This window comes from Lonchura striata, chromosome 15 (assembly GCF_046129695.1).
Source record: "Lonchura striata isolate bLonStr1 chromosome 15, bLonStr1.mat, whole genome shotgun sequence".
NCBI classification, from domain to species: Eukaryota; Metazoa; Chordata; class Aves; order Passeriformes; family Estrildidae; genus Lonchura; species Lonchura striata.
In genome coordinates, this window is record NC_134617.1 from 1,884,148 (window position 1) to 1,911,815 (window position 27,668).

Below are 27,668 nucleotides of genomic sequence, written 5' to 3' on the forward strand. Positions count from 1 at the left end.
AGCCTCTGCAGGCTGCCAGGTAGCCCCAAATCCAGCCAGGTGTGGGGTTTTGAGGAACCTGTTTGCATCTGGGGACCACGGGGCCGCCAGAGCCTCGAGGAACGAACAGGACAGAAAACGAGAGCCAGGAGTGGATGTGTGGGTGGAAAAGGGTCCTTGGACTCCTGGAAGGATTCGAGTGCCTCGTAAAACAGCCTCGCTCAGCCAGCAAGCACTGACACCGCGGCTAAACAACGCTGCTCCCAGGGGGCTTAAAGCTGCCATCATCCACGTTCATAGCTCGGACCATGAAAGGATGAAGAAAGGGTTCACAGCAGCGATGTGCTGCCATCATCTCCTCCCAGCCCTTCGCTCCCGAGCTGTAGGAACCTCAGGAGGATGTCTGGACACTGGCTGGGCTGGCTGGAGCTTGGGTGGGCTCCTGGCAAACGAGGCTTGACACTTCTCCAGTCCCAAAACCCAGGGCTGACCCCAGAGCTCTGCAAATCCACGTGCAAAGGCTGGGAGATGGAGGGAAATCCATCCTGGAGGAAAATCCATCCTGGAGGAAAATCCATCCATGCCTGCAGAGGTTGGGCAAGGCTCTGAGGGGGTGGGTGGCACACAAGGTGACTTTGGGAATGTCCACAGACACCAGGGATGAGCTTTTTAGTGCTCAGTGGCACTAAATGCAGGGGGTAACTCCACAGGGATCTGTGCAGCTTTTCAGGTTGTCCTGTGATAAAATTCCCAAATTCTCCTTTTCAGGCTGTCCTGTGATAAATGTCCCAAATTCTTTTCAGGCTGTCCTGTGATAAAATTCCCAAATTCCCCTTTTTGGGCTGTCCTGTGATAAAATTCCCAAATTCTCATTTTCAGGCTGTCCTGTGATAAAATTCCCAAATTCTCCTGGCAGTGCTGCCTGCAGCTCCTGCCAGAGCAGTGTGAAACCCCAGGGTGCTGCTGCCTGGAGCATCTTTATGGATTAGGGCTCTCCAGGATCTCCACTGGTTTTAATCGGGGCAATTAATTGTCTCATCATTAATTCAGTTGGAAATGTGTCATTTTGATTCTTCCCTCGTTTGGGGACCGATTTTTCCCCTGCCAAAGGCTGTTGAGAAGCTGCAGTGCTGTCACTGCCACCCTGCCCTGGGTCACCCGGGGGAGCAGCAGCGATGGGGAGGAGGAATTAAGGAGCTGCTCTCAGATTTATTTGGGTGAAGAACCAGCCCAGGGGACAGGACGGTGCTACAGCTGACTCCAGGTTCCTCTGCTGCCATCCTGTGAAGCCCTTGGGATGCTCAGCACCTTCTTCATCTCCCTTCACCCTCTTTTCTCCTCCTCCTTGGTTGGTTTGGTGCCTCCTCCTCCTGCAGCCCCACACCCCTGCCCTGCTGCTGCTCAGCTCCGTTCCAGCCCAGTCCAAGAGCCCATTCCAACTGGAGTTATGGGCACCAGGAACCCCTGCAGGGGCTCTGCCCCCTGCTCTGGTGCACTCTGTGATGGAATTGTTGCTTTTCCTGATTCCATCCATCCTCTCCTCCCGGTGCCACAGCCCCTCCCAAACTGCCCTGGTGTTCCTGTGCTCCCCCAGCCAGGTGCAGCCCCTCCCTCTGGGAGCTGGGATAAAGAAGAGTGGCAAGAGCAGCACGTTTCCATTCTTTATTCGTCGGAACAATTTGTTCTTTGACAGGAGCAGAGCTGTGACCCTCCCCAGGCCAGCTCCCTGTGTGCCCCCAGCTCCCTGCAGCTCTGCTTGGGTGCCAGCTGCAGCTCCAGCCCTTGGTGGGATTCCCAGGCAGGGCAGAGCTCAGTTTCCATTCCCCACACGCTCCCAGGACATCTCCACAGGGATGCTGGAGCATCCCTGCTGCCGGAGCTCAGGCTGGGCTTTGCTGAGCAATCCCTGGCCGTGCATTCCTCCTTGCCAGGGATTGCTCCCCACGGGATCACAGAGGGTTTAGGTTGGGAGGGACATTAGAGATCATTTCACTCATTAAAGATCATTTAACTCATTAAAGATCATTTAATTCCCACCTTGCCATGGCAGGGACACCTTCCGCTATCCCAGGTGGCTCCAAGCCCCGTCCAACCTCATCATTCCAGGGATGAGGCAGCCACAGCTTTTCTGGGAAATCCATTCCAGGGCCTCACCACCCTCACAGGGAAGGATTCCTTCCTGATATTTTGGGACACGAGTGCTCAGTGCCAACACTGATCCATTTTGGCTCCGTTTGCCCTTTCCCTGCACCCCAAAGGAGGGAGGGAGCAGCAGCTGGGCACTGCCAGGGGCTGCTCCAGGGGTGGGTTTGGATTCCTCATGGATGACCAGGCTCATCCTGTGCCAGGACAGGCAGTGGCAGCAATCAGGGGGCCAGGGAGGTCTTGGAAGGGGAAGAGGAGCCCTGGTGAAGTGGCAGGAGAGCGGGAGCAGCAGGTGCTTGAGGAGCAGCACGAGGGAAGGTGGAATGAAGCTGCCAGGAGAAAACGCAGGTGGAAAACTCCCAGCAGCTCCTGCTGGGGAGCACGGAGCCACCTCGCAGGGGACAGCAGGATGTCCCCGGGGTCAGGGCACTCAGAAATAGATCCAGCAGGGAATGGAACCCCTGGAACACCCTGGAGGGGCTCAGGCAGGTGGATTTTGGCCAGCTCTGCAAGGCAGGTCCCTGCTTTTGGGCTGGCAAAGGATTGAAGTTCATCCCTTCTCTCCCTGCTCCTGCTCTTGCACATCAGGGACTGGGGAGAAAGAGAACAGCCACAGCCCCATCCCTAAGCTGCAAACAACCCCAAGGACCGTGTTTCCAGTACAGAATAAGGGACTGGAGCCAGCCAGGATCTTCTGAGGAGCAGGTTTTTATTGGGAAATATCTCCCTTCAGCAGGTTTGGCCTAAACCTTGGCAGGGCTCTTCAGGGGGAAGGGAGAAATCCGGTTCTCCTAGGGCAGCTGGGAGCTGTGCCGGGGATTCCAGGGCATCCTGAAAGCTGTGGAGAGCAGCAGGGCACCCGGGAGCCCCCAGGTGAGCAGCTCCATGGCCCTGCACAGAGAGCTGGGATAGAGGGGCACCGCTGAGCTCTGCAGCCTCTGTCCTCCCCAAAAATCTCTGCCCTGAAAGATCCACACTTCATCCTCCCCCCAGGGACACTTCTGCTCTCAGCTTTTCCTCTTCCCTCGTGTGCCCACCCCCTGCCCACAGAATCCTGGAATGGAAGGACCTTAGAGCTCAGCCAGCTCCACCCCTCGCCATGGGCAGGGTCACCTTCCACCATCCCAGGCTGCTCAGAGCTCCGTCCACCCATCCTTGGGCACTTCCAGGGGTGCCACATCCTTTTCAGATCTCACAGAACCACAGAGTGAGTTTGCTCAGAAGGAACCTTGACGACAACATCTGACTGACAAGTCAGCTGAAAAAACGGGAATTTAATTCAGAGCTGGAGAAAGGAACAAGTCCAGAATATGCCAGTGTTTTTGTTTTCACGGGCAGGGACACCTTCCACCATCCCAGGCTGCTCAGAGCTCCATCCACCCATCCTTGGGCACTTTCAGGGGTGGCACATCCTTTTCAGATCTCACAGAACCACGGGGTGAGTTTGCTTGGGAGGAACCCTGAAGACCCCACCAGTCCAACCTGCCCAGCACAGCAGGACACCTTCACCAGGAGCTCACTCCTGCTGTGGTGGGAGGTGTCCCTGTGTCCTGCCCCTCACACAGGCCTGGCTCTCTGTGGGGAGGGGGCTCCTTTAGCAGCTTCACATCAAGCAGCGAGATAATAAATAAATAAATAGGATTGCACGGGAGGGAAAGCTTCTGCAGCTGGAAGCCCGAGAGGGAAGGTCTGAGATGGGGCTCCCACAGTTCAGTACCAGCACGTCCTGCCCAGCTCTGGCAGCAGCTCAGTGACCTCTTGGCCACCACCTGCCAGTCCAGCATGTTTTTTATGGTTTTCAGCCAGTTTGTCCTGCTGTTTGCTGCCTGAGGCTGTAACTCCATCTCTTTCTCTGCTTAATTGGCTTCCCACCATCCAAAGTCAGGAGCTGAGCATGCTCCTTCCCACAGCTGCAGGAGGGGGATGGATGTTCTGTCATGTTCTGAGCCTCAGGTGGGAAATCCTGGCTCCCAAGGTGGCTGGTCCTGCTAAAATGTGATTTCCTCAAGGAGAAAGATTGCCAGGTCCCAGGCTTTCCAGTGGCTGAGGTCCAGGCAGGACAGTTGGAGATTTTTTTTGGAGCAAGGAGAGAACAAAGGCCCCATTCCTGTCCTGTGCCAATCCTTGTGCTCCTTTGTGACAGTCAGGGCCCCCCGTGCTCTCTAGAGGAGAAGAGGTAGACAGAGAAGACACCAGAAGGAGAAACAAGCACAGAATAAATTGAAGGAAGCTTCCATGCTCCCCTCTCTTGGTCTTGCACCAATTCCTGCTTCACCTGGATCCCCACCCAGCCCGTGGCCACCAGCACGTCCTGCTGGGCTCCTCCGCTGGCCCTGGGACCTGCCTGTGCCTCTTCCAAACCAGCTGGAGACCACACCTGGGCCTGGTGCTCCCTTTGGGAAAGGCTTTTCCATGGGGGGGAAAAATCCCTCAGCACCTTTGTCAGGGTTTGCACATCCCCTCCTCCAGTTCCTGTGGCTTCCTGGTGTCCTCCAAGGCTCTCCGAGCCTCTCCTGGTCCCTTGGTTGTCCTTGCCCAGCTTCTCCTGGAGGTGCTGCGTGGTGGGTGATGGGTTGGGCTGAGGACCTTTGCTTCCCACAGCATCCCCCGGCTCGGGGAGGCGAGGCCGTGCTCCCGCTCCATCTCTGCAGAGCCCTCACGAGCTCTGGTGGTGAGGAACGCAGGGTGGCTCCTTCAGCTCTCCACCATTCCTGGGCATCCGGGGATCTCTGGGGGAAAAAAGGGAAAACAGCATTAATTTAGCACAGCGAGGTTGGGAGAGAGGAGGGATTCGGATGCCAAAGCCAGGAGAGGGATTAAACCTCTTTCCTTGATTGTGGAGATATGTAATGACTGACAAGTCAGATGAAAAAATGGGAAATTAATTCAGAGATAGAGAAAGGAACAAGTACAGAATATGCCAGTGTTTTTATTTTCTGGAAGTGATATTTTTTTAATAAGGACATGTAAAAGATTATCATCTGGGTGTGTAGGAGAAGAAAACAGCTTTAAAGCCAAAATGGATCTGCAGAGAGGGGAAAAAAAAAAACCATATCTGTTCTTTGGGAACACAATGCCTCTCTCAGAAGAATTCTGGGTATCCAAACTGGAGTTGTACTTCTTGTGCAAATCAAGGATGAAGTTCCAACGTGACAGGGATGATTTGCACCAGTGTCCCTTGCCAGCATCTCTTTAAAAACATTATTTGTACTCCATCTGCCCTGTAAAGTGTGTTTATCCCTCCTTCCTTCCTTCCTTGCTCCCTGCTTCCCTTCCTCCTCCTCCCCACCCTGTTGGAGAAGAATTTCTTCCCAATATCCCACCTCAACCTCCTCTCTCTCGATTTGAAGCCATTCCCCCTTGTCCTGCCCCTACAATTCCTGAGGACAATGGGATATCTTGGGGTTGGTGAGCTCTTTAGAAATTCCCTGTGTGAAATAGCCCCGGCTCTGCAACTCCAGCAATTTCCACGGGCAGCATTCCCCCAGGGACCAAGGAGCAGCAGCTTGTGCAGGGTGGACAACCCACCCAGACGTGAAGGATGGATGGTGAAAGCCGTGGCTCTGTGTGCTGAGGAATGCTGAGCACCCTGGAGATGTTCCAGAACAAATCTGGAAACTCGGAGCGAAGCTCCTCTGCCCTTTTCCATCAGCTGGGAGCCCGAGGCCTCTCCTGCAGCAATTTGTGGGAGTCCGGAGCTTCCCTCTGGCTGCCCTGGGACCCTGGCAGGGGTCAGGAACCCCCTGGACAGAGCCCCCAGAGACACTGGCTGTGATCTCTGGCCATGGAAAAGAGTTTTCAATCTTACAGGATCAATTACCAGCTCTGAGGGTTTGATATAAGTCATAATTAAGTGTGGCACGGGTGCAAAAGTAAAATTTTAGGATTCTAGATACGGGGTCCAAAGGGGACAAGATGGAGGAAATTGGGTGTGCCTTGTCCTTTTTCTCCTTCTTCATGCCCTCCATGTTTCACTGTGGTGTTGGCATTTTTCTGTTGGTTCAGGCTGGGGACACACTGTCCAACGTAGGTGACAGATATTGGCACGTTCTTGTAAATGCAGCCCAGGGAGTTTCTGGTATTTAATGTTTGTCACATCCCACTGAGGGCAGAGCCCCACACACTGCCCTGCAGGACAGAGCTGGGCAGGGCAGCAGAACATGTGAGAGATAAACAGAATAAACAACCTGGAAACCAGCACAGACCAATTATGGCTTCTGCTTTGGCAGCGGGGCTGACAGACAGAGACTTTCTACAATCTCAGAATCATCAATACCTCATATTCCGACAGCAATCCTATGGATGGTGCTTTTCAGCTTCCAAGAAAACCTGAAACTTCCCCGAAGCTCCCAGGGCACAGCCACTGGTGGGGATCAAGTGGGAAGGAAAAGGGGATACTCCAAAATAATTCCATTTCTGTGTTCAGGAAATGGAGCCACAGAGCTCAGCGTGGCTGTGTCGCCAGCTCTGCATCCCTCACCACTGGGGTTTAATTGCTGCTGTTGTAATTAGAGAGTTTTGCTCATTATAGTGGTGCTGCTCGTTGTCACAGATCACCCCCATCCCTCCAGGGGCTGAGATCCTGGTTTGGTTTTTCCCAGGAAAACAAAGGAAGTTGATGTTTCTGGGTATCTCACCACGAGATGATCACAATAAAGGGTTTGTGGTGTTCCACACAGTCTGACAGGAGACAGAAGTCCAAAGCCATTGTCCTGCTGCCCCACTGGATCAGCTTCCCACCCGATCTCCAGTTTCCATGGCAATATCCCAGTTTGGATTCCTTCCTGGCAAACTCCACCGTGAGCAGAGTCATTCAGTGAGAACAAAATGGGAAAACTGGGAGTGTGTGAATGACTCTGCACCTCTCACTGCACCTCCAGGGCACCTCCAGGTCACTCCCAGAAGGTCCAGCCTGAGCTGCTGACCCCACGTCCTGCTTGGTGGCACCTCCAGGTCACCTGGTGCTTCTCCTGGACCTTGAAAGCAGCTGTGCCATACACAGCTGCCTCTCACCCTGGGCAACCCAATTGAGCCATTTAAAAAGTCATTTATGAACAATTAAGAGTTGGCCAGGTGCCACCAGCAGTGGGGTGCAAATCACCCTGTGTCCAGTGGCAAGGCTGGTGGACCCTGAGGTGACCACTGGGCTCTTCAGCTTCCCTAAAATCAGCCAGCAGAATTCCAGGCACTCTTTTGCAAAGTCTCTTTAGAGTTGTTTGGGGATCCCTACAGCTTCAAGCGGAAATATCCACTTCATCTCCATAATTATTAATATTAATATTCAAGGGAATATCCACAGAGTGCTTAAACCCACAGGCTGCAGCCACAGCAGAGAGGGGCCAGCACCTCTTTCACATTCCTTCCCTTCCAATCCTTTAAAAAAAAATGGGATAACCTAGAAGAACAAGTGAGGATTAACACCCTGATTGCTGCCTTCAGCAACTTCTTGGGTCCTCTTGGAGGAGAAAAGTGCAGCCAAGAGCAGCATTCCCACCCCTCCAGACCAGCTCTTGGCACCACTTCCAGGAGCAGCTCCTCCAAAATCCGAGTGCAGGAATTGCCACTTCTGCTCCTCCAGGCTGAAATAAATGTGTTTGCTCTGGGGTTACTTCTGTGGGAAGGGAGAAACAGGGGCAGTGTGTCCCTGGGACGTGCTGGGACCAGCTGGGATCTCCGGTGACTCCATGGATATCTGCCTGGTGGCCACCACGGTACGAGGACAGCGCTGCCTTCCTCGCCATCATCATCCCAACACGAGCCAAAGGGTGGGATCACCTCTGTGGGGCTGCCCTGAACAGTGTCAGGCCATGGGAACAATCACTTTACACAGGATTTATCCTTGCATTAATGGCCTGGAGCTCTTGGAGCTGTGCTGAAGGTACAACTCATTTCCATCAGCTTTCACAGAAAGGGTGATAAAGTTCTGGAATGTTCTGCCCAGGGAGGTGGTGCAGTCCCCATCCCTGGGTGTGTTTCACAAAGCCTGGATGTGGCACTGGGTTGAGTTCAGGTGTTGGGGCTGGGTTGGACTCGATGATCTCAAAGGTCTCTTCCAACCCGGTGATTCTGTGAATTCTGTGAATAATCCCAGCAAAATCCATGGAATTGCTCTGCTGTCAGCACTGCAGCCCAGAGCAAGCCCTGCCTTGCTGCTCAGCCCCAGGACACGCTGAGCCCAAGCTCTTTTGGAGCAAACCAGCAGCACCATTCCAAAAATCAAGGAATCAAACTCCCCTTCGCAATTCCACCGCGGCACCGCCGCCAGCGCGGCCATCCCACGTTTATCCTCGTGTCACTGAGAGAGGATTTAGCCCTGACTGATTTATTCCCCTGTAAAAGCGAGGTGCAGGGGGAGCGGGGTCTGCAGCTTGTCCAGGCCCTGATGGAAGGCAGCGCTGTCCAAAGGGCGGCAGAATCCCAGGAATCTTTATTTATGGGCTCCGAGCGCGCGCGGAGGGAGGAGGGCTGCGAGATGGCAGCTCGAATAAACAGCACAGCCCTTCTCCCAAACATCTGCCTCGTAAAAAGCACAAAATCAGATGTGTCCTGGAACGCTGCTGGCTGCTCCCAGTGACACGGACGGAGCACAGCTCGCCTGACCCCTTCCAACATTTCCTCTGCCCCGGGAGCTGAATTCCTCAAGGTCCACAAGGCAAAGCTTAATATTCAAAACAGAAGTTGTCCAAGGGAAGCCTCGCAGCCTCTGAGTGGTGCCTGTTCACCTGTGGGAATCTTGGATTCAGCACACGTCCCACAAAGCGAGGGATGCACAGCCTTGGGAACAACTTCCCAGCTGGAATCCACTCCTTTACGTTCCCTCCTTTTGGTTCAGGACAGTCCTAGGAGAGGTGGAAGCCTGATGATGATGTTTTTGGTCATTAGTCCTAATTAATCCCAGGCTCAAGGACAGCCATTGCACAGGATGAAGAGCTGATGAGAAAGGCAGAATTCCCTTTCCAGTCAATGGGAATGGATTGTTGCCCACAGAGTCACGGCAGGAGCTTGAAATGGCTCCCATGGGACATTTCCCAAGGGGTCAAGGAGAGGATGAAGAGGAAAAAAAAAAAATCCCTGTGGATTCTTAGTGCTTTGCACTAAGTGGTTTTGCAAATCAGCAGGAGCAGCAGTGACAGGACGTGGGGAATGGCTTCAGACTGAAAGGAAGTAGGGTTAGATGGGACGTTGGGAAGAAATCCTTCCCTGTGAGGGTGCCCAGAGCAGCTGGGGCTGCCCCTGGATCCCTGGGAGTGCCCAAGACCAAGCTGGATGAGACTTGGAGCACTCTGGGGTAGTAGAAGCTGTCCCTGCCCATGGCAGGGGTGGAATGAGATGATTTTTACGGTCCCTTCCAACCCAGACCGTTCTGGGAACTTCTGATTCCATAAATTTTATATTTGCTTCCCTCCATTTGAGCCCTGTACCCTGTGAAATCTCCATGGGAGCTGAATGTCCATGGACATGGAGATCTCTGCAGGCAGCTGAGCAGCTCCTCCCCAAGCAATCCAAGGGTTCAGGGTGGAATGAGGGCAGAGCAAGGCAGAATTTCCTGCTCCAGCCCTCCAGGAAGCAGGAAAATCTGCCAGCCTTGCCCTGCACCGTCTGCACCTCCACAGGGGTCTGACAACCCAGTCAAGCCTGGCACAGCTCCTCTCCAGACTGTCCCTCCTTTCCTTTGCTGCCTCTCCAAGCTTTCCTGGGAAACTCCTGCTATTTTATCCTGTTTCTGCAACCTGCCATCCCCCATTTGCCAACAGCTCCTCCCGGGACATTTAAACAGCATCTGCCCCCAGTGCGGGGTGTGAGAGGGATCCTGGGGCACAGCAACAGGAGAGGAACCATCAGGTGCCCCTGCACAGCTCCAGGGAAAAGAAAAACCTGTGAATGCCTGTAAAAAGCCAAGGTGTAGCATCAAAAAGAACCCCAGAGTGTCCCAGTCCCAGATTTAGTCTGGTTTATGATCACTTTTATCGAGGAAAGGGGAAATTCCAGCTCATCCCTTCCAGTTTGCTGTGCCAAGGCCAGCACAGCCCTGCTGGGCTTTTGGTCCAGCAGCCACAAAGTCAAGCTGGGACACAAATTCCCAGTTAGTTGTTAGCACACATCCAGCCTTCTCCACGAGCCAGGCACCAAATTAACTCCACATATCCACTTGCTGGCTGTGGTATCAAACTTCTCTGAAGATCCAAGTCCTCTGTGCCCTTAATGCCCACCTGAAGGATCTCCCAGCACTGGGATATCACTCAAATCTACCCAAGTGAAGATCCCTGGCTCCCACACTGGTGCAGCTCCATTCCTAAATCCCAAACCTGGATTTTCATCTCCTTTGCTGAGAAATAATGTCCCCATCAAATGATGGGCTTGAAGGACTTCGATTTTTCCAGGCAGAAGATCATCCAAGTACCTCTGGGAAGCAGCCAGGATGGGAACAGCTGCAAAGCCACAGGATTTTAAAAGCCCTTCCCTTGTCCCACCTTTTCTGAGAGTCTTTTGTTCTTCTGTTCAGTTTTGGGAAGTAGGACACAATTTGCTTTGGGTCTTGTGGGTTTATTTTTTATCATTGAACAGATTGAATGTTGTTCCCAACAGAGGGAGCAGGGACCAGGGACAGAATCATGGAATGACTGGGGCTGGAAGGAAACTGAAAATCACACAGTGCCACCCCTGCCATGGCAGGGACACCTTCCACTGTCCCAGGGTGCTCCAAGCCCTGTCCAGCCTGGCCCTGGGCACTGCCAGGGATGGGGCAGCCCTCCCAGGGAAGGATTTAATCCCAATATCCCACCTAAACCAACGCTCTCCCCTTGTTTTGTGGCGCTGTAATTTCCTTTTCTTGGTGTGATGCCAGCAGAGTGTAGACTTGTCCCTAAGCCTGGCTGACACCCAATTTCCTCTGCAGATATTCCAGCTAACACAGGGCTTAAACCCAAGCCAAACAAGTTAACAATGAGCAGAACAGCCTTCATTCTGTAGGAACAACAGATCCCCTCCTCCTCCTGCCTGTGGGCTCCTCACAAAGCAAGATCTGGGATGGAATTTTGAATTCTCCACCTGCCTTTGGTCTCCTCACAAAGGAAGATCTGGGATGGAATTTTAATTTCTCTCCTCCATTTGCATTTGGTCTCCACACAAAGGAAGATCTGAGATGGAGTTTTGAATTCTCCACCTGCCTTAGAGCCCCTCACAAAGGAAGATCTGAGATGGAATTTTGGATTCTCCACCTGCCTCTGGCCTCCTCATGAAGATCTGAGATGGAATTTCAGCTCCCTCCTGCCACAATCCAAGCTCAGAGCTCTGAGCAAGCTGCTCTCCCTGCAGGGGATTCTGGTGGGACCTTGGGATGATCTCCAGGGTTCTCTCCCCGTTCCTGCAGCCCTGTGAAACACAGAGGGAGGAGCAGTGCTGTGTGCCAAGCCCATCAGGCCATGGAATGTCAAAAGCACGGAGACACCACCAAATCCTCTCAAGAAAATAGCAGACAACGATCCTCCAGATGGGAAAGAGCCAGGGACCTGACAGAAGTGGGATTATCAGCAGGTGCCTGTGGATGCCTGGAGGGGATCTTCACCAAAAACATCCCACATTTTCAGAAAGCAGCGTTTGTGGATGTTTGGATTCCAGCAGTGAAAATCCTTCCCCGGAATCACATCATCGCTTGTGGAATTCAGCTCTGAACTCTGAATTCCTCCGACTGCTCCGAGGATTGCTCGGAAAACTTGTAAACGGACTTGGGGTGGTCAGTTTGATTGTTTTATGCAAAATATCTCAGCGTCAGGGGGAAATGCAGAAGGATTTTTGTTTTAGGAAGTCCAACAGTGCCTGGTAAATGAGTGCTCAGCCAGGGGTTTCTTCCTACCACAAAAACCAGGGAGATCCTCTCCATCTGCTCATGCTGCTGTCTCCCACCTGAGGGCAAGAAGAAAATCTTTTGCAGACTGAGCAGCGTGTTTGTTCTGCTCCTCAGAAATTCTCTGCCCAGGGTGGAGCATCCATCAGCTCTCCTCCCCATCCCCTCCTCCCAGATCTCCATGGATTCAAACTGCCCCTGTTCTCCCTTCCCACAGAAGCAACCCCACAGCAAACACATTTATTTCAGCCTGGAGGAGCAGAAGTGGCAATTCCTGCACTCGGATTTTGGAGGATGCTGCTCCTGGGGAGTTTCATGGATCTTCCATGCCATTAAATCAGTGACAAGCAGGTCAGAAATGCACAATTACACGGGGCAGGGAGAGGGACAGAGCCCCAGCTGGCCTCTTGTACAACACATCCCCACTGTTTGTTTCCAGCTGTTTCCAACTGTTTCTGGAGTTGAAGCTCCAGAACTTCAACCTCATTCCCAAAATCTCCTCGGGCAATCGCTCACTCAGCAGCAGCTGCACCTGGCTCAGAGTAAAACCCGATTTTTTTTCCCCCTGATTGTTCTCACCCACATCAAAGGGTGGAGCACAGGAGTTGTGCCAAGCCTGGTGAACACTCCCAGGGCTGAAGCTATTGTAAACACAGGCGAACCCAATGGGAAGAAATGCTGATGTCTGACTCAATTCAGAAGGCTGAATGGTTTCTTTATTATAACTGTGCTAAAATACAGTAATATGCTATATAAAAGGAGGATACTAAAACTACCTACTACTTTTTCTGACTCTAACACAACTCATGACCCTCTCTGAGAGTCCAGCCCCAGGTGGGTTGGATTGGGTTGGGTTGGGTTGGGTTGGGTTGGGTTGGGTTGGGTTGGTTGGGTTGGGTTGGGTTGGGTTGGATTGGATTGGATTGGATTGGATTGGATTGGATTGGATTGGATTGGATTGGATTGGATTGGGTTGGGTTGGGTTGGATTGGATTGGGTTGGATTGGGTTGGATTGGATTGGGTTGGGTTGGGTTGGGTTGGATTGGATTGGGTTGGATTGGCCATCAGGCTCAAACAATCCTCACCAGAATCCAACCAAGCAACACCCCAGGTAAACAATTCTCCAAACACATTCCACATAGGAAAAGCAAGGAGCAGAAATAGGAATTGTTTTCTCTTTCATTTCTCTCTGTGCACCTCTATGAAAAACCCTGAGAGGGAGAGAAACGTGCTTGCCACATGAAAGCTGGGTGGGTTGGGCTCACACCGAGCTTTGGTTCAGCAGAGCTGGGCTGGCAGAGCTGGGCTGGCAGCAGGGTGCTGATGCTATCAGAGGCAGACACAACAGCCGGGCACCCAGGGCTGTTTGCCCATCACACCTGGGCAAACACAGCCTGAAAAGTGCAAACACAGTTTTCCCAGAGCCCAGCTCCCACTGCTGACGGCACCAGGGCGGCTCAGCCCGCCACCTTCTCCTGCTCTGCTCCCTGGCAAGCCCCTTCTGCGGGGACTGAGCACATGGTTGGCATCTGCCAGGGAGATATAAAAAGCTTTCCCTGCGGGGTGGAGCTCGGCTGCTTGGTGAGCTCATGGTTCCAGTCACGGTGACCTGCTGCACTTGATGGATGTGGTCCTTCCTCCGTGCCCCTGCCAGCAGCAGCTTCTGGAGCTTGGGGTTGTCTTGTCCACCCTTCCCAGGGCAAATCCCAGCTCACAGCACAACAGCCAGCCCAGCCTGTCCTCCTGACCCCCGGAGAGGGGCTGGAAACCAGACAGACGCTCCTTGCAGAAGGAAAAGTGCAGGAATGTGCAGAAAGGCAGGGGTGGGATGCTGAGGGGACACAAGGTTTTCATTTGGGTCGCTTATTTATTGTAATTTCCCTCCTGTTTAGGAAGGCTGAGAAGAGCAGCTGTCACCTGAAACCTCATTTGAGAATGGGTGGTCCCAAGACTTGTGCAGGGATGGGAGGGGTGTTCAAGGAGCTCATCTGCAGCCCTCTGAGCATCTGAAATTAGAGATTTTCAGGCGTGTTTTATTTTAAATCAACTTCATAGTTGTGATAGAGCTGAAATCTGAAGGATCCAAGCTTTTTACAGAGCTGGGTGCCATTGTCTGGTTCCTCCACACCGGGCCCTGTGATTCCAGTGCTCACTGCAGAGGCAGCAGGACAGAGCAGGGCTCAGGATCACATAAAGTGGCCAAAAAACCCTGTGCTGTGCAGTAAGAGAGTGATTTCTGTGCACAGAAATCAGCAAGAGGAGTGTGGGAACGATAACTGAGCTTCCCATAAATGACTGGAAGCCAAACTTTAACAAATTCCATGTAAGGAAGATGAAAGGAGGAGCGGGTGGGATTTATCCAGCTCCACACATTTCTTCAGCTCCATTATTCTCACCTCCAAAACCAGTCCAGCAGCCTTTTAATCCCTCAGCAGCTCATCTCGAGATTGGCTCTCTTACTAACAACAAAGTGCTCGCTCTCCCCATCACCTTCCTTTGAAGGAGCCGTGGGTGGGGTGAGGATTCCTGTGGGGAGAAGCAGGGCAGGAGACACAGGTTTAGGAGCTGATGTCCCTCTGGTTTCTCAGGAGACACAGATTTAGGAGTGATGTCCCTCTGGTTTATCAGGAGACACAGGTTTAGGAGCTGATGTCCCTCTGGTTTATCAGGAGACACAGATTTAGGAGTGATGTCCCTCTGGTTTATCAGGGGACACAGGTTTAGGAGCTGATGTCCCTCTGGTTTATCAGGAGACACAGATTTAGGAGTGATGTCCCTCTGGTTTATCAGGGGACACAGGTTTAGGAGCTGATGTCCCTCTGGTTTATCAGGAGACACAGATTTAGGAGTGATGTCCCTCTGGTTTATCAGGGGACACAGGTTTAGGAGTGATGTCCCTCTGGTTTCTCAGGAGACACAGGTTTAGGAGGTGATGTCCCTCTGGTTTATCAGGAGACACAGGTTTAGGAGGTGATGTCCCTCTGGTTTATCAGGAGACACAGATTTAGGAGTGATGTCCCTCTGGTTTATCAGGAGACACAGATTTAGGAGTGATGTCCCTCTGGTTTCTCAGGAGACACAGATTCAGGAGCTGATGTCCCTCTGGTTTATCAGGAGACACAGATTTAGGAGTGATGTCCCTCTGGTTTCTCAGGAGACACAGGTTTAGGAGGTGATGTCCCTCTGGCTTGTCTCAAACTCTTGTATCCAGGGAAGAAGTGGACATCCCTTCCTTCTGCAGAAACACAGCCTGAAAAACTTCCAGGCCACTTCTGAGCAGGATAAGCCATCCCTGGCTCTGCACTAGAGCAGAGAATCCCTTCTGGAATGAATACATTTCTCTTAGGAATTGTAACAACAAGGAATTGGATCTCCTGGCTAAACCCACAGGGGATTTATGTCCTCCAGCGGGGACCTGGCTGTTCCTAGAATTAGCATTTGTACAGAAATCTCCATGGTCAGCCTGCGACTCTCTGTTCCATTTGCATTGATGCAATCGCCCTCTGCACTCCCCAAGAAATGAGGGAGAAATGAAGGAGCAATGAGGGAGAAATGAGGGAGAAATGAAGGAGAAATGAGGGAGAAATGAGGGAGAAATGAGGCAGCTCGCATGAACCACCCCGAGGGCAGGGGAAGGACAGAGCTGCTGCAAACACAGCCTGGCCGCATGGGCAAGGAAGGGAATTCAGCAGGTGCTCAAGGTGAGGGAACAAGCTGGCAGGGGCTGCAGGCACCTTAGGTTAGGATTACTGAAGACTAAAAAAAATACAACGTCAAATGCATTTCTACTGCTGCCAGGCATGGATTGCATGTTTGGAGTGAAGGGTTTTGGGGGTCCAGCTCTGAGTGTCATTCCCTTGGTGATCTGGGAGATCTCCTTGTCCTACAGCCATTCTCGGAAGTGGCAGAGGAAGAGAAGGGTTATACCCTAAAAAAACACAAGATAAAATGGCTTTCTACTGCTGCCAGGCATGGATTGCATGTTTGGAGTGAAGGGTTTTGGGGGTCCAGCTCTGAGTGTCATTCCCTTGGTGATCTGGAAGATCTCATTGTCCCACAGCCACCCTTGGTAGTGGCAGAGGAAGAGAAGGGTTTCACCTTAAAAAATACAACATCAAATGGCTTTCTACTGCTGCCAGGCATGGATTGCACATTTGGAGTGAAGGGTTTTGGGGGTCCAGCTCTGTCTCATCCCCTCGGTGATCCGGGAGATCTCCTTGTCCCACAGCCACCCTCAGAAGTGGCAGAGAAGGGTTTATGCACTGGCAGGTCCTGGCAGGTGGCAGTGGCAGGTCCTGGCAGGTGGCAGTGGCAGGTGGCACGGGCTGGGCTGGGCTGTGAGTCACCAGGACACTGACTCGTTTCTAATCTGGGCCCTGCTGTTTGTCACCACGGTGACACCTTCACGCTGCATTTCTCTCTTCCTGCCACTCCACAATCCCTCGTCCCGAAGCTCTTGAGGGTTTCACACAAAGCCTGGAGGGACATCCTGGCCTTTCCACATCCCCGTGTGTCAGTGACAGCACAATCTCTGCCAGGACTGCACAGCCAGGCAGCTGCTTCTCAGGGCTGGACACATCCCCATGCTCCAAGGCTCCTGCTAGTTCTGGCACTCAAAGGTTCCTCACTTTGCACGAGTTTTTCTCTAAAACATAATTTTGTTGGCAATAATTTGTGGGCAGGGCAATGACTAGAACAAACACTTGAAAAATTTAACGACGCATTTTGCAAATCATCTGAATTTTGCAATGCCTAATCAAGGTGGTCTTTTTTCAGAGAAAAAAAAACACAAACCTACTTCATTATTAACAAAGGATCTCTTCTCACAAGTGTCCCATTGGAAAATGGACATTTGGACCATGGTTTGCATCCCTATACAGGCAGGGTCCTGCCTATCCCATGGGTTGCCACCTTCCCGTGAGAAGTCTGGAATTCCCTGGGGCACGGTGAGCTGTGGGTGCCTCCCCCATCCTCTGGGGCTGCCCCTGGATCAGTGGCAGTGACAGCTCGAGTTCCCAGGGCCAAGCCCTGGGGAAAGCTGCGTGATGGACACACCATCATGGACAACGCTGACCTGTCCTTTCAAACAAAGCACAGCTCCTGGCTGGCGCTGTGGACACCTCAGGGTGACAAATAAAGAGCAAATTAAGATTAAGACCAGCAAAACTCCTGGGAGCGACGCTGATGCCGAAGCCCAGCAGCATGCCAGGTACCCAACCCCTTCCCACAACCCTTCAGCTGGGAAAACCCCGCTTCCCCTTCACCTCTTCTGGCTGGCAAAGTGCTCAGAGGTTGAGCTGGATCCTCTGAGGGGTCTTTCCCAACCTCAGTGGCTCTGTGGTTCCCCATTCCAGCTCCTGGTCAGCGAGGCCAGGCAGGGCGCAGGGTGACTGTGCTGCTCTGTCTCCATACCTGTCACACACTCACCCCAAAGGCATCCCCGGCCCCAGAGCCACAGCAACGCCTGCTGCACGCCCTCCCAGCCCTTCCCAGAAGGAAGCAAAGCTGCTGCTCCTTCCAGAGGCAGCCATCATCTCCTCACACCTCCGGGAACAGATGGGAACGGCCAAGGTGGGAGGGCAGAGGCAGCAGCCAGACTGCCTGTCCTGAAACATAGATCTTGAACAGAAACACAGATCCTGTCCTGAAACACAGATCCTGTCCTTAAACAGAGACCCTGAACAGAAACACAGACCCTGCCCTAAAACAGACAACCTGTTTTAAACACAGACCCTGCCCTTAAATCAAGATCCTGTCCTGAAACACAAATCTTGAACAGGAACAGAGATCCTGCACAGAAATGCAGATCCTGTACAGAAACACAGAACCTGTTTTAAACACAGCCCCTGCCCTGAGACACAACCCTTCTCTCTGTGGTTGTGCTTTCCCTTTCCCTGCCCTCTGAGCTCCCCTTGGCCTCGGTGCCACAGGGATTTTCTTGGCTCTCTGAAGGGGGACACGAGCCCCTCTGGTGTCAGAGCCTCAGAGCAGGATTTGGGCTCTGCTGAAGCCTCCCCCAGCCCAGAGGATCCAGGTTTAGCCCAGGGGATCCAGGTTTAGCTCAGAGGATCCAGGTTTAGAGGGGATCCAGGTTTAGTCAGAGGATCCAGGTTTAGCCCAGGGGATGCAGGTTTAGCCCAGGGGATGCAGGTTTAGAGGGGATCCAGGTTTAGTCCAGGGGATGCAGGTTTAGAGGGGATCCAGGTTTAGCCCAGAGGATCCAGGTTTAGAGGGGATCCAGGTTTAGCCCAGCATCTCTCTCTCACGCAGACCTGGCCGTGCTGCTGACACTTTCCTCCCAAAAATCACCAGCAGCAGCAGCTCCTGCTCTCCCGGGGCAGAGCCCAGCTTGCAGGGCTGGGACAGCCTGGCCCAGCCTTCCCCAACATGAGGGCAATGGAGAGGCAGGAATCCTCTGAGCACTGAGAAGGGATTGGATTCCCCAGAACTGACCCCGTTCCCCCACCCTGCTCCCCTACAGATATTTTGGGGTGCCAGCAGCTCTGCTGCACACAGCCACGCTTCCTCTCACTTCCACCATCAGAAAACACACACAGCTCCTGCTGACACATTTGATTTCAAGGCCAGACAGCAAGAAACTTATTTAGGTCTCCAGTTTTTCTCAGAAAAAAATGCCACACATTTCCACTCACATATCCAATACAACAGGGTGGTATTTTCAGGCTTTGGAATCCTGTAACCCCAGGGATATTTTGCCCTGCTTCTGAAGCCTTCTTCAAGGCTGCCTCACTATTTGCTGTTCCATGGGACCTCCATGCAACAGGCACCAAGGAGCTCATGTCCTGACAGGCACCACTGAACCTGATTCCAGCATGGCTTTGGGGGTGATAAGATATTTTTTCAGCAGCGTGATTCTTGCTTCAGCTGCAAAATATCAAGATGAAGCTGTTCCCACCCAGGGATGAACAAGCATTTCCTTCAGCCAGGGAGAAAAAAAAAAAAATTAAGGAGAGGTTTTTCACACTCACATACACTTAAGAGGAAAAAATATTTACATGAGGGGAAAAAGGACTTGGCAGGGCCTCCCCTGAGGCCATTTGCTGTTTATGCATTTCTCAGGCCTGGGCTGAGGCTGCAGAGCCTGAACCTCCCTGAGCCACTGGGGGACTGATTTTAGGGCTGGGAGATGCCCTTGGTGTGGAGTTGTGCCCCCAGGCTCTGCCAGTGGCTCCCCAGGGCCTTTCCTTTGGCATTCCTGGAGGATCAGAGCCAGGAGGGGCTGCTGGCATCCTCAGGGGAGATCAGGACTGGCTTTGAGCACCTCTCAAGCCCTGCCACCTTTCCAGGTGAAATATTCCCTGTCAGGAACGTCCTGTTTCAGCAAGGAAAGGTGGGTGGCAGCTGCTGCTCCCCACAGGTGTTGAAGGTCTGACTGAATTTTCCTTCCTGCAGTCAGCCATGGCTGGGGCTCTGTATCCCTTGAAAACACAAATTGTTATAATTTGGCAGGAAATGCCTGGTGCAATCTCTCCCTGTCCGAGCTATAAAATTCCCTGCTGTTGTTTCTGGAAAGGAGAAGCCTCAAAACGTGCTGGACACGGTGTCCTCTGCTGCCAAGGCTTCATCCTGGGCTTTAGTGGCACAGAGGACACAAAATCCTCGTCACTGCAACATTCTGGGCTGGCATCCTGCTTCGCATCCCTCCTGCTCTTTCCTCACCCCCACCTGGAGCAGGAGGGACAGCAGAGGACAGGTCAGGAGGTTGGTACCTCTCCAAAGAAACACCTCCAGGAGCTTTTCCAAGATGAAGCAATGTGGGGCAGACAGAATTTCGCCAAACTCTGCTGCTGCCACGCCGTTCCTGCAGGACAATTCACCTCATCACCTTCCTCCATCCTCCACATCTGGGGAAGCTGCAGCTCCCTCCCAGCCCAGGGCAGGATTAAACCCTCCCAGCTGCTGGAAGTGCTCCACAGGGGCACAGGATCCATCCACTGTTGCCAGTCCAAACAGAGAAGCAGGTGGGTTTTTAAACCCCTGTCTGCAGATGCTGATGGGAGAAGGGAAAACCAGAGAGTGCTGAGCACCCACAACCCCCTCCCCACTGCCAGGGCTCCAAGTTAAAAGATAAATTAAGGAAGTTTTTGTCCACACTGTGTTTCCTCCCTGCTCCTTGAGGTGTTGGTTTTCTTTAATGAGCCCTGAAGGATTCACTGGGGAAGTGTTGGGAAATATGGGAGAAATGGCTTGAAGCAAGGACACTTGGCTACAGCATAAATACCATAAATCCTCTTTATTTAAACATGACAGTCAATAAATACTCGGAGTTTTGAACATACAGATCTTCATCTCTGCACTTACCTGGCACAGCAAACCCTTTACATTTCCTTATTTAGGCACAGCTCTATGTATGCTGGATATAGATAATGGAGACACGCAGACATGTATTTATATGTGCACTTGTGCAAAAATGACCTTACCAAGGACAGGAAACAATTGAATATTTCCCAATCCACTCTCCCTGGCACTGGCAATATTGCACAGAAATACAGCTGGATGCCACAGGGAAAATGGGAAAACTGAAATTGCATGCATGGAGAAGCAGCAAATCCACTTTTTTTTTTTTTTTTTCATGATGGAGAAAGTTTAAAAAACCTCAGTGCCCCTTTAAATACTGTGCTTGATTCAGCACCTTTACACACAGCAATTCCAGCTGCCAGATCCAGGGAGATGGGGGTTGTGTCTTGCTCTTACAACACTCCAGGACAGAGAATCTCCTTCCAAGCTGTGCAAACTCCACTTCCAGCTCTGTCCAGAGCTGGGCTCTGTCCGTAAAACCCCAGGGGAGCTGGCTGGGCTTTGTCTGTGCCAGGCAAACATCAGGGTATGATGGGGAGAGGTCGTTCCACAGGGTCTGCTGTGGGAACAGCATCTCCCAGGAGCCAGTGCTGCTGGAAAACTCCTGCCCCGCTCTGGAATATGACAAAAAGCATCTCCAGGCTGCTGTGGGTGCAGCTGGTGCCCCACAGAAATATGCTGATGTGAGGGTGTAGCCAAGGGCCAGCACCCTCACAGCCTGGGCTGTGTGCTCAGTGCAAAATGAGCCCCCAGCAAGAGAGATCAGTGCTGGTGTTTGCTCTCAGAAGAGCTCCAATAGAAGCAGAACAAGGGGGAGAAATGCTGGGGCTGCTGGGTTGAAGTCTCAGAGAGAGCCAAGCTTTCACACTGGAAGAGATTTTTTTGCACAGGGAGGAGATGCCGAGGTGGCCACGGAGCAGAGAGAGCAAGAAAAATGTGAAAAGGGCGAGGAAAGGAACCCTCACCCTGCAGGACACGGACCTCGGGGAGCCCGGAGTGGCACTGCCTGTCCCCCCTGTGCTCCCCTGAACCTGCAGAACCTCCTGGGTGTGTTCCCATCGCAGGAGTTACCAAACCATGGGGTCAGCCAAGGGGCTGGGGGCTCTGCATGGGCAGCTGGGGAGAGGAAGAAGAGCAGCAGCACCTTCCCCAAGCCCTCCTTCCATCCCCATGGCCCAGGGACACTGCCTGGTGAGGAAACCTCCGCTCCCCTGTTGTCTTTAGGGTGGCACTTTGGCAGAGAGCAGAGAAGGGAACAAAGCAGGTCAAGCTGCCTCCTGCCAGGGGAATAAACGTGCTCAGAAACCCATCTCCTTGGGAATAGGATTCATCATAAACACCGGGAGGCAGAGGGCTGGCAAAGGGAGGGACAAAGCCCTTGCCTCAGTCTGTGGGCTTTGAAACTCCTGGAGATGGAGTTAAAGGTGCTTTGGGAGCACCCAGTCCTAACAAAGCACTCGAGCCACATTTCCAGGTGGGGATCTGCACCCAGACCCTCCTCCCTGTTCAGTTCCACATCTCCCCAGTGGCACAGCAAGCAGCATTTCCAGCCCTGGCTGCCCAGAGAGCCAAGGCTGCCCGGGGATGCTCCCAGGAGGTGAAGGGCTGGTGCAACCCAGCAGCTTTCTGTCCTGGGGAACGGAGCAAAGACAGCCCTGGCGTGGAAACTGCAGCTGCCCCAGCCCCAGGCAGGAGCACAGCCAGGGCAGGATTTTGTAACAGCACCCAGGCTGTGCTTGTGACGTTCACTCCACCGTGACTTTAAAAACAAAAACAATCTGTTTGGCCAACGTGGATAAAAGCAGTGAATGTAGGGCCGAGCTCCAGCTGGCTGCACAGCAGCACCTGAGGGTTGTGTCCCCTCTGTGTCCCCTCTGTGTCCCCTCTGTGTCCCCTCTGTGTCCCCTCTGTGTCCCCTCTGTGTCCCCTCTGTGTCCCCTCTGTGTCCCCTCTGTGTCACCTCCTCTGTGGCAGTGGCACGAGGTACAAGCCAGCAGCACAGCGTTTGCTTTAGCCTGCTCTGTTTGCAGGATGAATTTCATGTTTGTCACTGATTTCTCTCCAATGAAGTCACCACCGTGTGTTTTATCAGATGTGTTTAACCTGAGCCAACTCTGCCAGTGTAAAATCCTAAAATCCAATTTAAACAGCAACTCCTGACTTCAGTGATCCATTTTTAAACGTGTCTATAAAACTTGTTAATACAAAACATTTTAACATGACGAAGTTCTTTTTGGTTTTTTTTTCTAATCATGGGAAGGTTTGGCTTTGGTGGTGCCATAATATTTTCTCCTCCACTATTTCTCTCTTTTGATTCCAGCTGCCCCCAGAACTGCACAGTTTATATTTCACCAGTTTTAGTAATGTTGCCTTAGAGGAAAGAAATCACTTCTTCAACACCCAGACTCCACTGCAGGCTTGAGGTTTCCTGGCAGTGCCGCTGAGCTTTGCAGTGCCGAGGTCATTTGTCCAGAGCAAACAGCCCAAAATTCCCTGTCCCTTCCACACCCACGTGCTCTGGGTGCTGGAGTGGTTCTGCAAATAATCACTTGCTCATCTCTCAGCTTTGGCTACCCACAGCCACAATATTTGAAGTAAGAAGAGGAAGCCAAAAAAAGAGAACAATTATTTGGACAACAAATCCTGCTCCACAAGCGCTCCCGAAATGCAAATAATTCCTCATGGTGAAAATACAAACCACAGCAGAGAGCTGGGCATGGGAATTCTCTGTGCCAGAGGGTCCTGGGGGCTGGCCTGACCCCCCATCACTGCAGGGCACCTCTGTGCCCTCGCCACCCTCAAACCCACAGCGCCCTGGGCACCACAGGATCCTGCCCACTGCGGAACTGAGTGACGGGCAGGAGCCAAAAGACGGGAGATAAAGCAAGGCAGAGGGATTGATCTCTGCAGTCGAGAGGTTAATTCTCATTTCTCTGAGTGCTGCTTAATGATCACAGCCTGCACGGAGCTAATTGCATCTGCAGCTCCAGACTGAGTGCCTGCACTGAGTGTGCACCTACACCGAGTGTGCACCTACACTGAGTGTGCACCTACACCGAGTAGGTGTGCCTACACTATGTGTGCACCTACACTGAGTGTGCACCCACAGCGAGTAGGTGTACCTACACAGAATTTGCACCTGCACTGAGTGTGCACCTACACCGAGTAGGTGTACCTACACAGAATTTGCACCTGCACTGAGTGTGCACCTGCACTGTGTACCTACACTGAGTGTGTTCCTACATCGAGTGTGCACCTACACTGAGTAGGTGTGCCTGCACCGAGTGTGCACCTGCACCAAGTGTGCACCTGCACTGTGTACCTCAGTGTAGGAACTCGGTGTTCCTACACCAAGTGTGCATCTACACCGAGTAGGTGTACCTGCACTGAGTATGCACCTACATTGTGTTCCTATACTGAATGTGTTCCTACACTGAGTGTGTACCTGCACTGAGTGTGCACCTACAGTGAGTGTGTACCTACACTGAGTATGTTCCTGTACTGCGTTCCTACACCGCATGTGTTCATACACTGTGTTCCTACACTGTGTTCCTACACCAAGTGTGTACGTGCATTGAGTGTGCTCCTACATCGAGTGTGTACCCACACTGAGTAGTGCTACACTGTGTTCCTACACCAAGTGTGTACGTGCATCGAGTGTGCTCCTACATCGAGTGTGTACCCACACTGAGTAGTGCTACACTCTGTTCCTACACCAAGTGTGTACGTGCACTGAGTGTGTTCCTACACCAAGTGTGTTCTTACACTGAATGTGTTCCTACACCGAGTGTGTACCTACACTGAGCAGTACTCCTACACCAAGTTCCTACACCGAGTGTACCTACACCAAGCCCACAGCTCCGCACTCTCAGCGCTGGTGCAGCGCGGAGCGAGCAGCGCCTGCCAGCGCCGCTCCTGCCCTCTTAATGTTTATCCCGGGGGCTGCCCTGCGGCCGCTCACGCCACCGAGTGTCACCGTGCCACCGCACCCTTCCCGTGCCACTCCCCGGGCACCGGGGCACGGCTGGCATCCCTTCACCGTGACACCACACCGGGGCACGGCTGGCATCCCTTCACCGTGACACCGCACCGGGGCACGGCTGGCATCCCTTCACCGTGACACTGCACCGGGGCACGGCTGGCATCCCTTCACCGTGACACCGCATCGGGGCACCGGGGCACGGCTGGCATCCCTTCACCGTGACACCACACCGGGGCACGGCTGGCATCCCTTCACCGTGACACCACACCGGGGCACGGCTGGCATCCTTCCCGAGCCAGCACGGAGGGCACGGAAGCGCTCCCGGCACATTCCTTGGCCCCGCTCGGTGCCGAGGCGACAACAGGAGCCGAGTCAGTCACAGCTTGGGGAGGAGAGGGCTCTTAGCGCTGCTCCTCCTTCCCAGGCAGGATCAGCAGCATTTTGGGAAAAGGAGCAGCAGGAATTCCCGGAGCCCCGCGTTGTACCCGGAGAGCTCCAGCAGTTTGTCCCCAGGCTGACACCCCCCGTGCTCCCTGCCCGTCCGGGGGGATTCCCCTCCAGCCCTGTGGGCACCAGCGCTCGGGGCGAGTCCTCAGAGCAGCCGAGGCCACACGGGCACGGCCGGGGGTGTCGGTAACCAGAAACCCGCTCCGCCCCCGTCCCACCCCGGCTCCTCCGGGACGGGGCACGGCGCTGCCCCAAAGCCGCTCTGCCTCCTGCTGCACCGGGACTCAGCCCCGGGCTGGCCGCTCGCCACCCACCCAGGTCCCCTGGGCACCCAGAGACCCCCACACCCCCAAACTGAGCACGGAGCGAGCCGACAACGCCACCAACACCAGCAGCAACAGCAACAGCAACACCGACACCAACACCGACACCAACACCAATACCAACATCACATCACCGTGGTGCGGGGAGAGCGCGTGGAAATGCGGGGACTCCGCACGCCCGAGCATTCCCCGGGACACCACGGCCCGAGAGGTCCCGGGAGCAGCTTTTCCTGCCCTTTTCCCGAGTATTCCTGAAAGAACCCCGCACTGCACACCCTTCCGGCACCGGGGTGCGCCCCCAGCCCAAATTGCTGCCCCCTCCAGGCAGGGACTCTCCTGTCCTGTCCTGTCCTGTCCTGTCCTGTCCTGTCCTGTCCTGTCCCGGGGACACCTGGCAGAGCCTGGCACACGGGACAAACCCCCTCCACACCCAACCCCAGCGACCTGCAGCCGTGCCGCGGTCGGAGCGGCGCTTCCAGGGTGCCACGGAAAATCCAAACCTCCTCCCGTCCCACCTCCCCGGGCTCGCTGTCATCTGAGCCTCGCAGTTAAACAAACCGGGCGCTTTACGAGCTTTTGGCTGGGCTGTGATTGTAGCCGCGTGTCACCCGACTTCCCAGTGCCACATTCCTGAGTCCCACAGTCACAGGTTCACATTCTAGGCAAACGATTCCGTTTATTTATATTTTTTTTTTCCCCTGCAGAAAGTCCTGTGGCACTCGGCAAAACAAAACCCCGCAGAGCACTCGCAGTTTTTGGGCGGTGATCAAACTGTCCCAGCGCCGGCAGCCCCGAGCCTGCCCCGCTGCCTGCATCCCTTCCCCGCCGGTTTGTCGCAGATCAAATTCAGGGGTTTTGCCATCTCCGCAAAGTGCCCCGGGCTGGACAACCCTGCCACCCCTGCCCCAGGTGCCCTCCTGGCCTGGAGGGCTCCCACAGCCACCAGCGGGGATGTGACAAGGGGACCGGGAGCGGTCCCACCGGGCAGGGGGGTCCAGCCCCGCTCCCAGCTCCCACAAGGTCATGAGGTAGTTCAGTGCCAGGCCAGTTCAGTCCCGGCCACGGCCAGAAATCCCTCCGGGGACGAGCATCCTGCACAGCCTGGCGTCCCCCACCCTGCTAAGGGACCCCCGGGTCGTGCCCCAAACCAGGGGGGGCTGCCAGCAGCCCCTCCGCCCTGCCAGGGGCCAGCTTGCAGAGTTTGAGTTTGGGGTTTCTTGCAGCTGTTAGGTTTTAGGCGCTCTCTAAAAAACAATCACTCTCGTTACGAAAGGAGGTTGATTTTCATTGGAAAGGCTCCTCTGTGCACCCCCCGCCCGAGCCCCCAGCACCCTCCCCGCCGGGCACAGTACCTTTGCCGTGCAAAAAATCCTCGGGGCGAGGGAAGGAGCCCTCCTCGCAGAGCAAGTCGCAGGTTTTATCCGGGGCCAGGGGGTAGCCGTTGTCCTCCTCGTTGTAGTCGCTCCTGCCGTTGCTGTTGGAGTAGCCGTTGGCGTACATCTTGAGGGCGGACCTGCGCAGGCACAGCAGCTCCTGGAAGGCGTACCTGAAGTCGGGGCTCCGGCAGTAGATCAGGGGGTTGAAGGCAGAGTTGACGTAGCCCAGCCAGTTCAAGAGGATGTACAGGTACTTGGGAATGATGTTGTCCTGGATGACGTGCACGATGTTGACGATGAAGAAGGGCAGCCAGCACAGCGTGAAGGTGCCCATGATGATGCCCAGGGTTTTGAGGGCCTTGTGCTCCTTCAAGAAGAACTTGGAGGAGCGGCGGTGCCCGGCTCCCCCTTTCTGCTCCTGCTCCTTGTTCTGGGTGTGAAACCTCCCCTCGCTCCTGTCTATCTTCTGCAGCTGCTTCTTGGCCACCTGGAAGACCCTGGCGTACACGAAGACCATGACGACGAGGGGCAGGTAGAAGGAGATGATGGAGGAGGCGATGGCGTAGGCTTGGTTGGTGAAGAAGTCGCAGCACATCTCGTTCTGGTAGCAGCGGATGGCGTCCTCATGGTCTGCCCGGTACCAGTGCATCTGGATGGGCAGGAAGGAGGTCAGGCCCGACACCACCCACACCACCAGGATGACCACGCGCGCCTTGCCCTTGGTCAGCAGGCTCTGGTACTTGAACGGGGACGTGATGGCGAAGTACCGGTCCACGGCGATGACGCACAGGGTCTCGATGCTGGCCGTGACGCACAGCACGTCCAAAGAGGTCCAGAACTCGCACCAGAAGTTCCCAAACTTCCACATCTCCATGATGATGTGGCAGGCGCCGAAGGGCACCACGGCCAGCCCCATGACCAGGTCGGCGCAGGCCAGCGAGGTGATGAAGTAGTTGGTGACAGTCTGCAGGCGCTGGAAGCGGGCGATGGCCGTGATCACCAGCACGTTGCCGAAGACGATGGCCAGCACGATCACCGACATCAGGATGCCCATGCCCACCATCCACACGTCCCGCGACACCGTGGGGTCGGCGGCGCTCTGGTTGGCGCTGGCGTTGCCGCCGGGCAGCTCCGTCCCCGCCGCGGCCATGGCCCGGCGCAGCCCCGGGGCGGCGGGGAGGGCTCGGCTCCGCTCAGCGCTCCGCAGCCGCGGCGCCGCTCCGGGAGCCGCGCATACGGGACAGGTGCGGGG

At 54.1% G+C, this 27,668-nt stretch overlaps 1 protein-coding gene across 1 annotated transcript; it reads right to left on the reverse strand.

Annotated features, from left to right (window-relative positions):
- Window positions 1-1,627: 1,627 nt before the first annotated feature.
- On the reverse strand, window positions 1,628-27,619 carry ADRB2 (adrenoceptor beta 2). Its single transcript, XM_021532121.3, has 2 exons — window positions 26,393-27,619; window positions 1,628-4,853 (listed from the first exon to the last, which is right to left on the reverse strand). Exons 1-2 carry the CDS (start codon window positions 27,564-27,566, stop codon window positions 4,819-4,821), a joined length of 1,209 nt encoding a protein of 402 aa, XP_021387796.1. The 5' UTR covers window positions 27,567-27,619; the 3' UTR covers window positions 1,628-4,818.
- Window positions 27,620-27,668: the final 49 nt, after the last annotated feature.

Excerpts from the sequence above, each read along its gene's own strand:
- ADRB2 (XM_021532121.3), bottom strand. The coding sequence starts at position 27,566 with ATGGCCGCGGCGGGGACGGAGCTGCCCGGCGGCAACGCCAGCGCCAAC. Across the intron at positions 4,854-26,392 it reads GGATTTTTTGCACGGCAAAG|AGATCCCCGGATGCCCAGGA; the intron begins GTACTGTGCCCG and ends TTTTTCCCCCAG.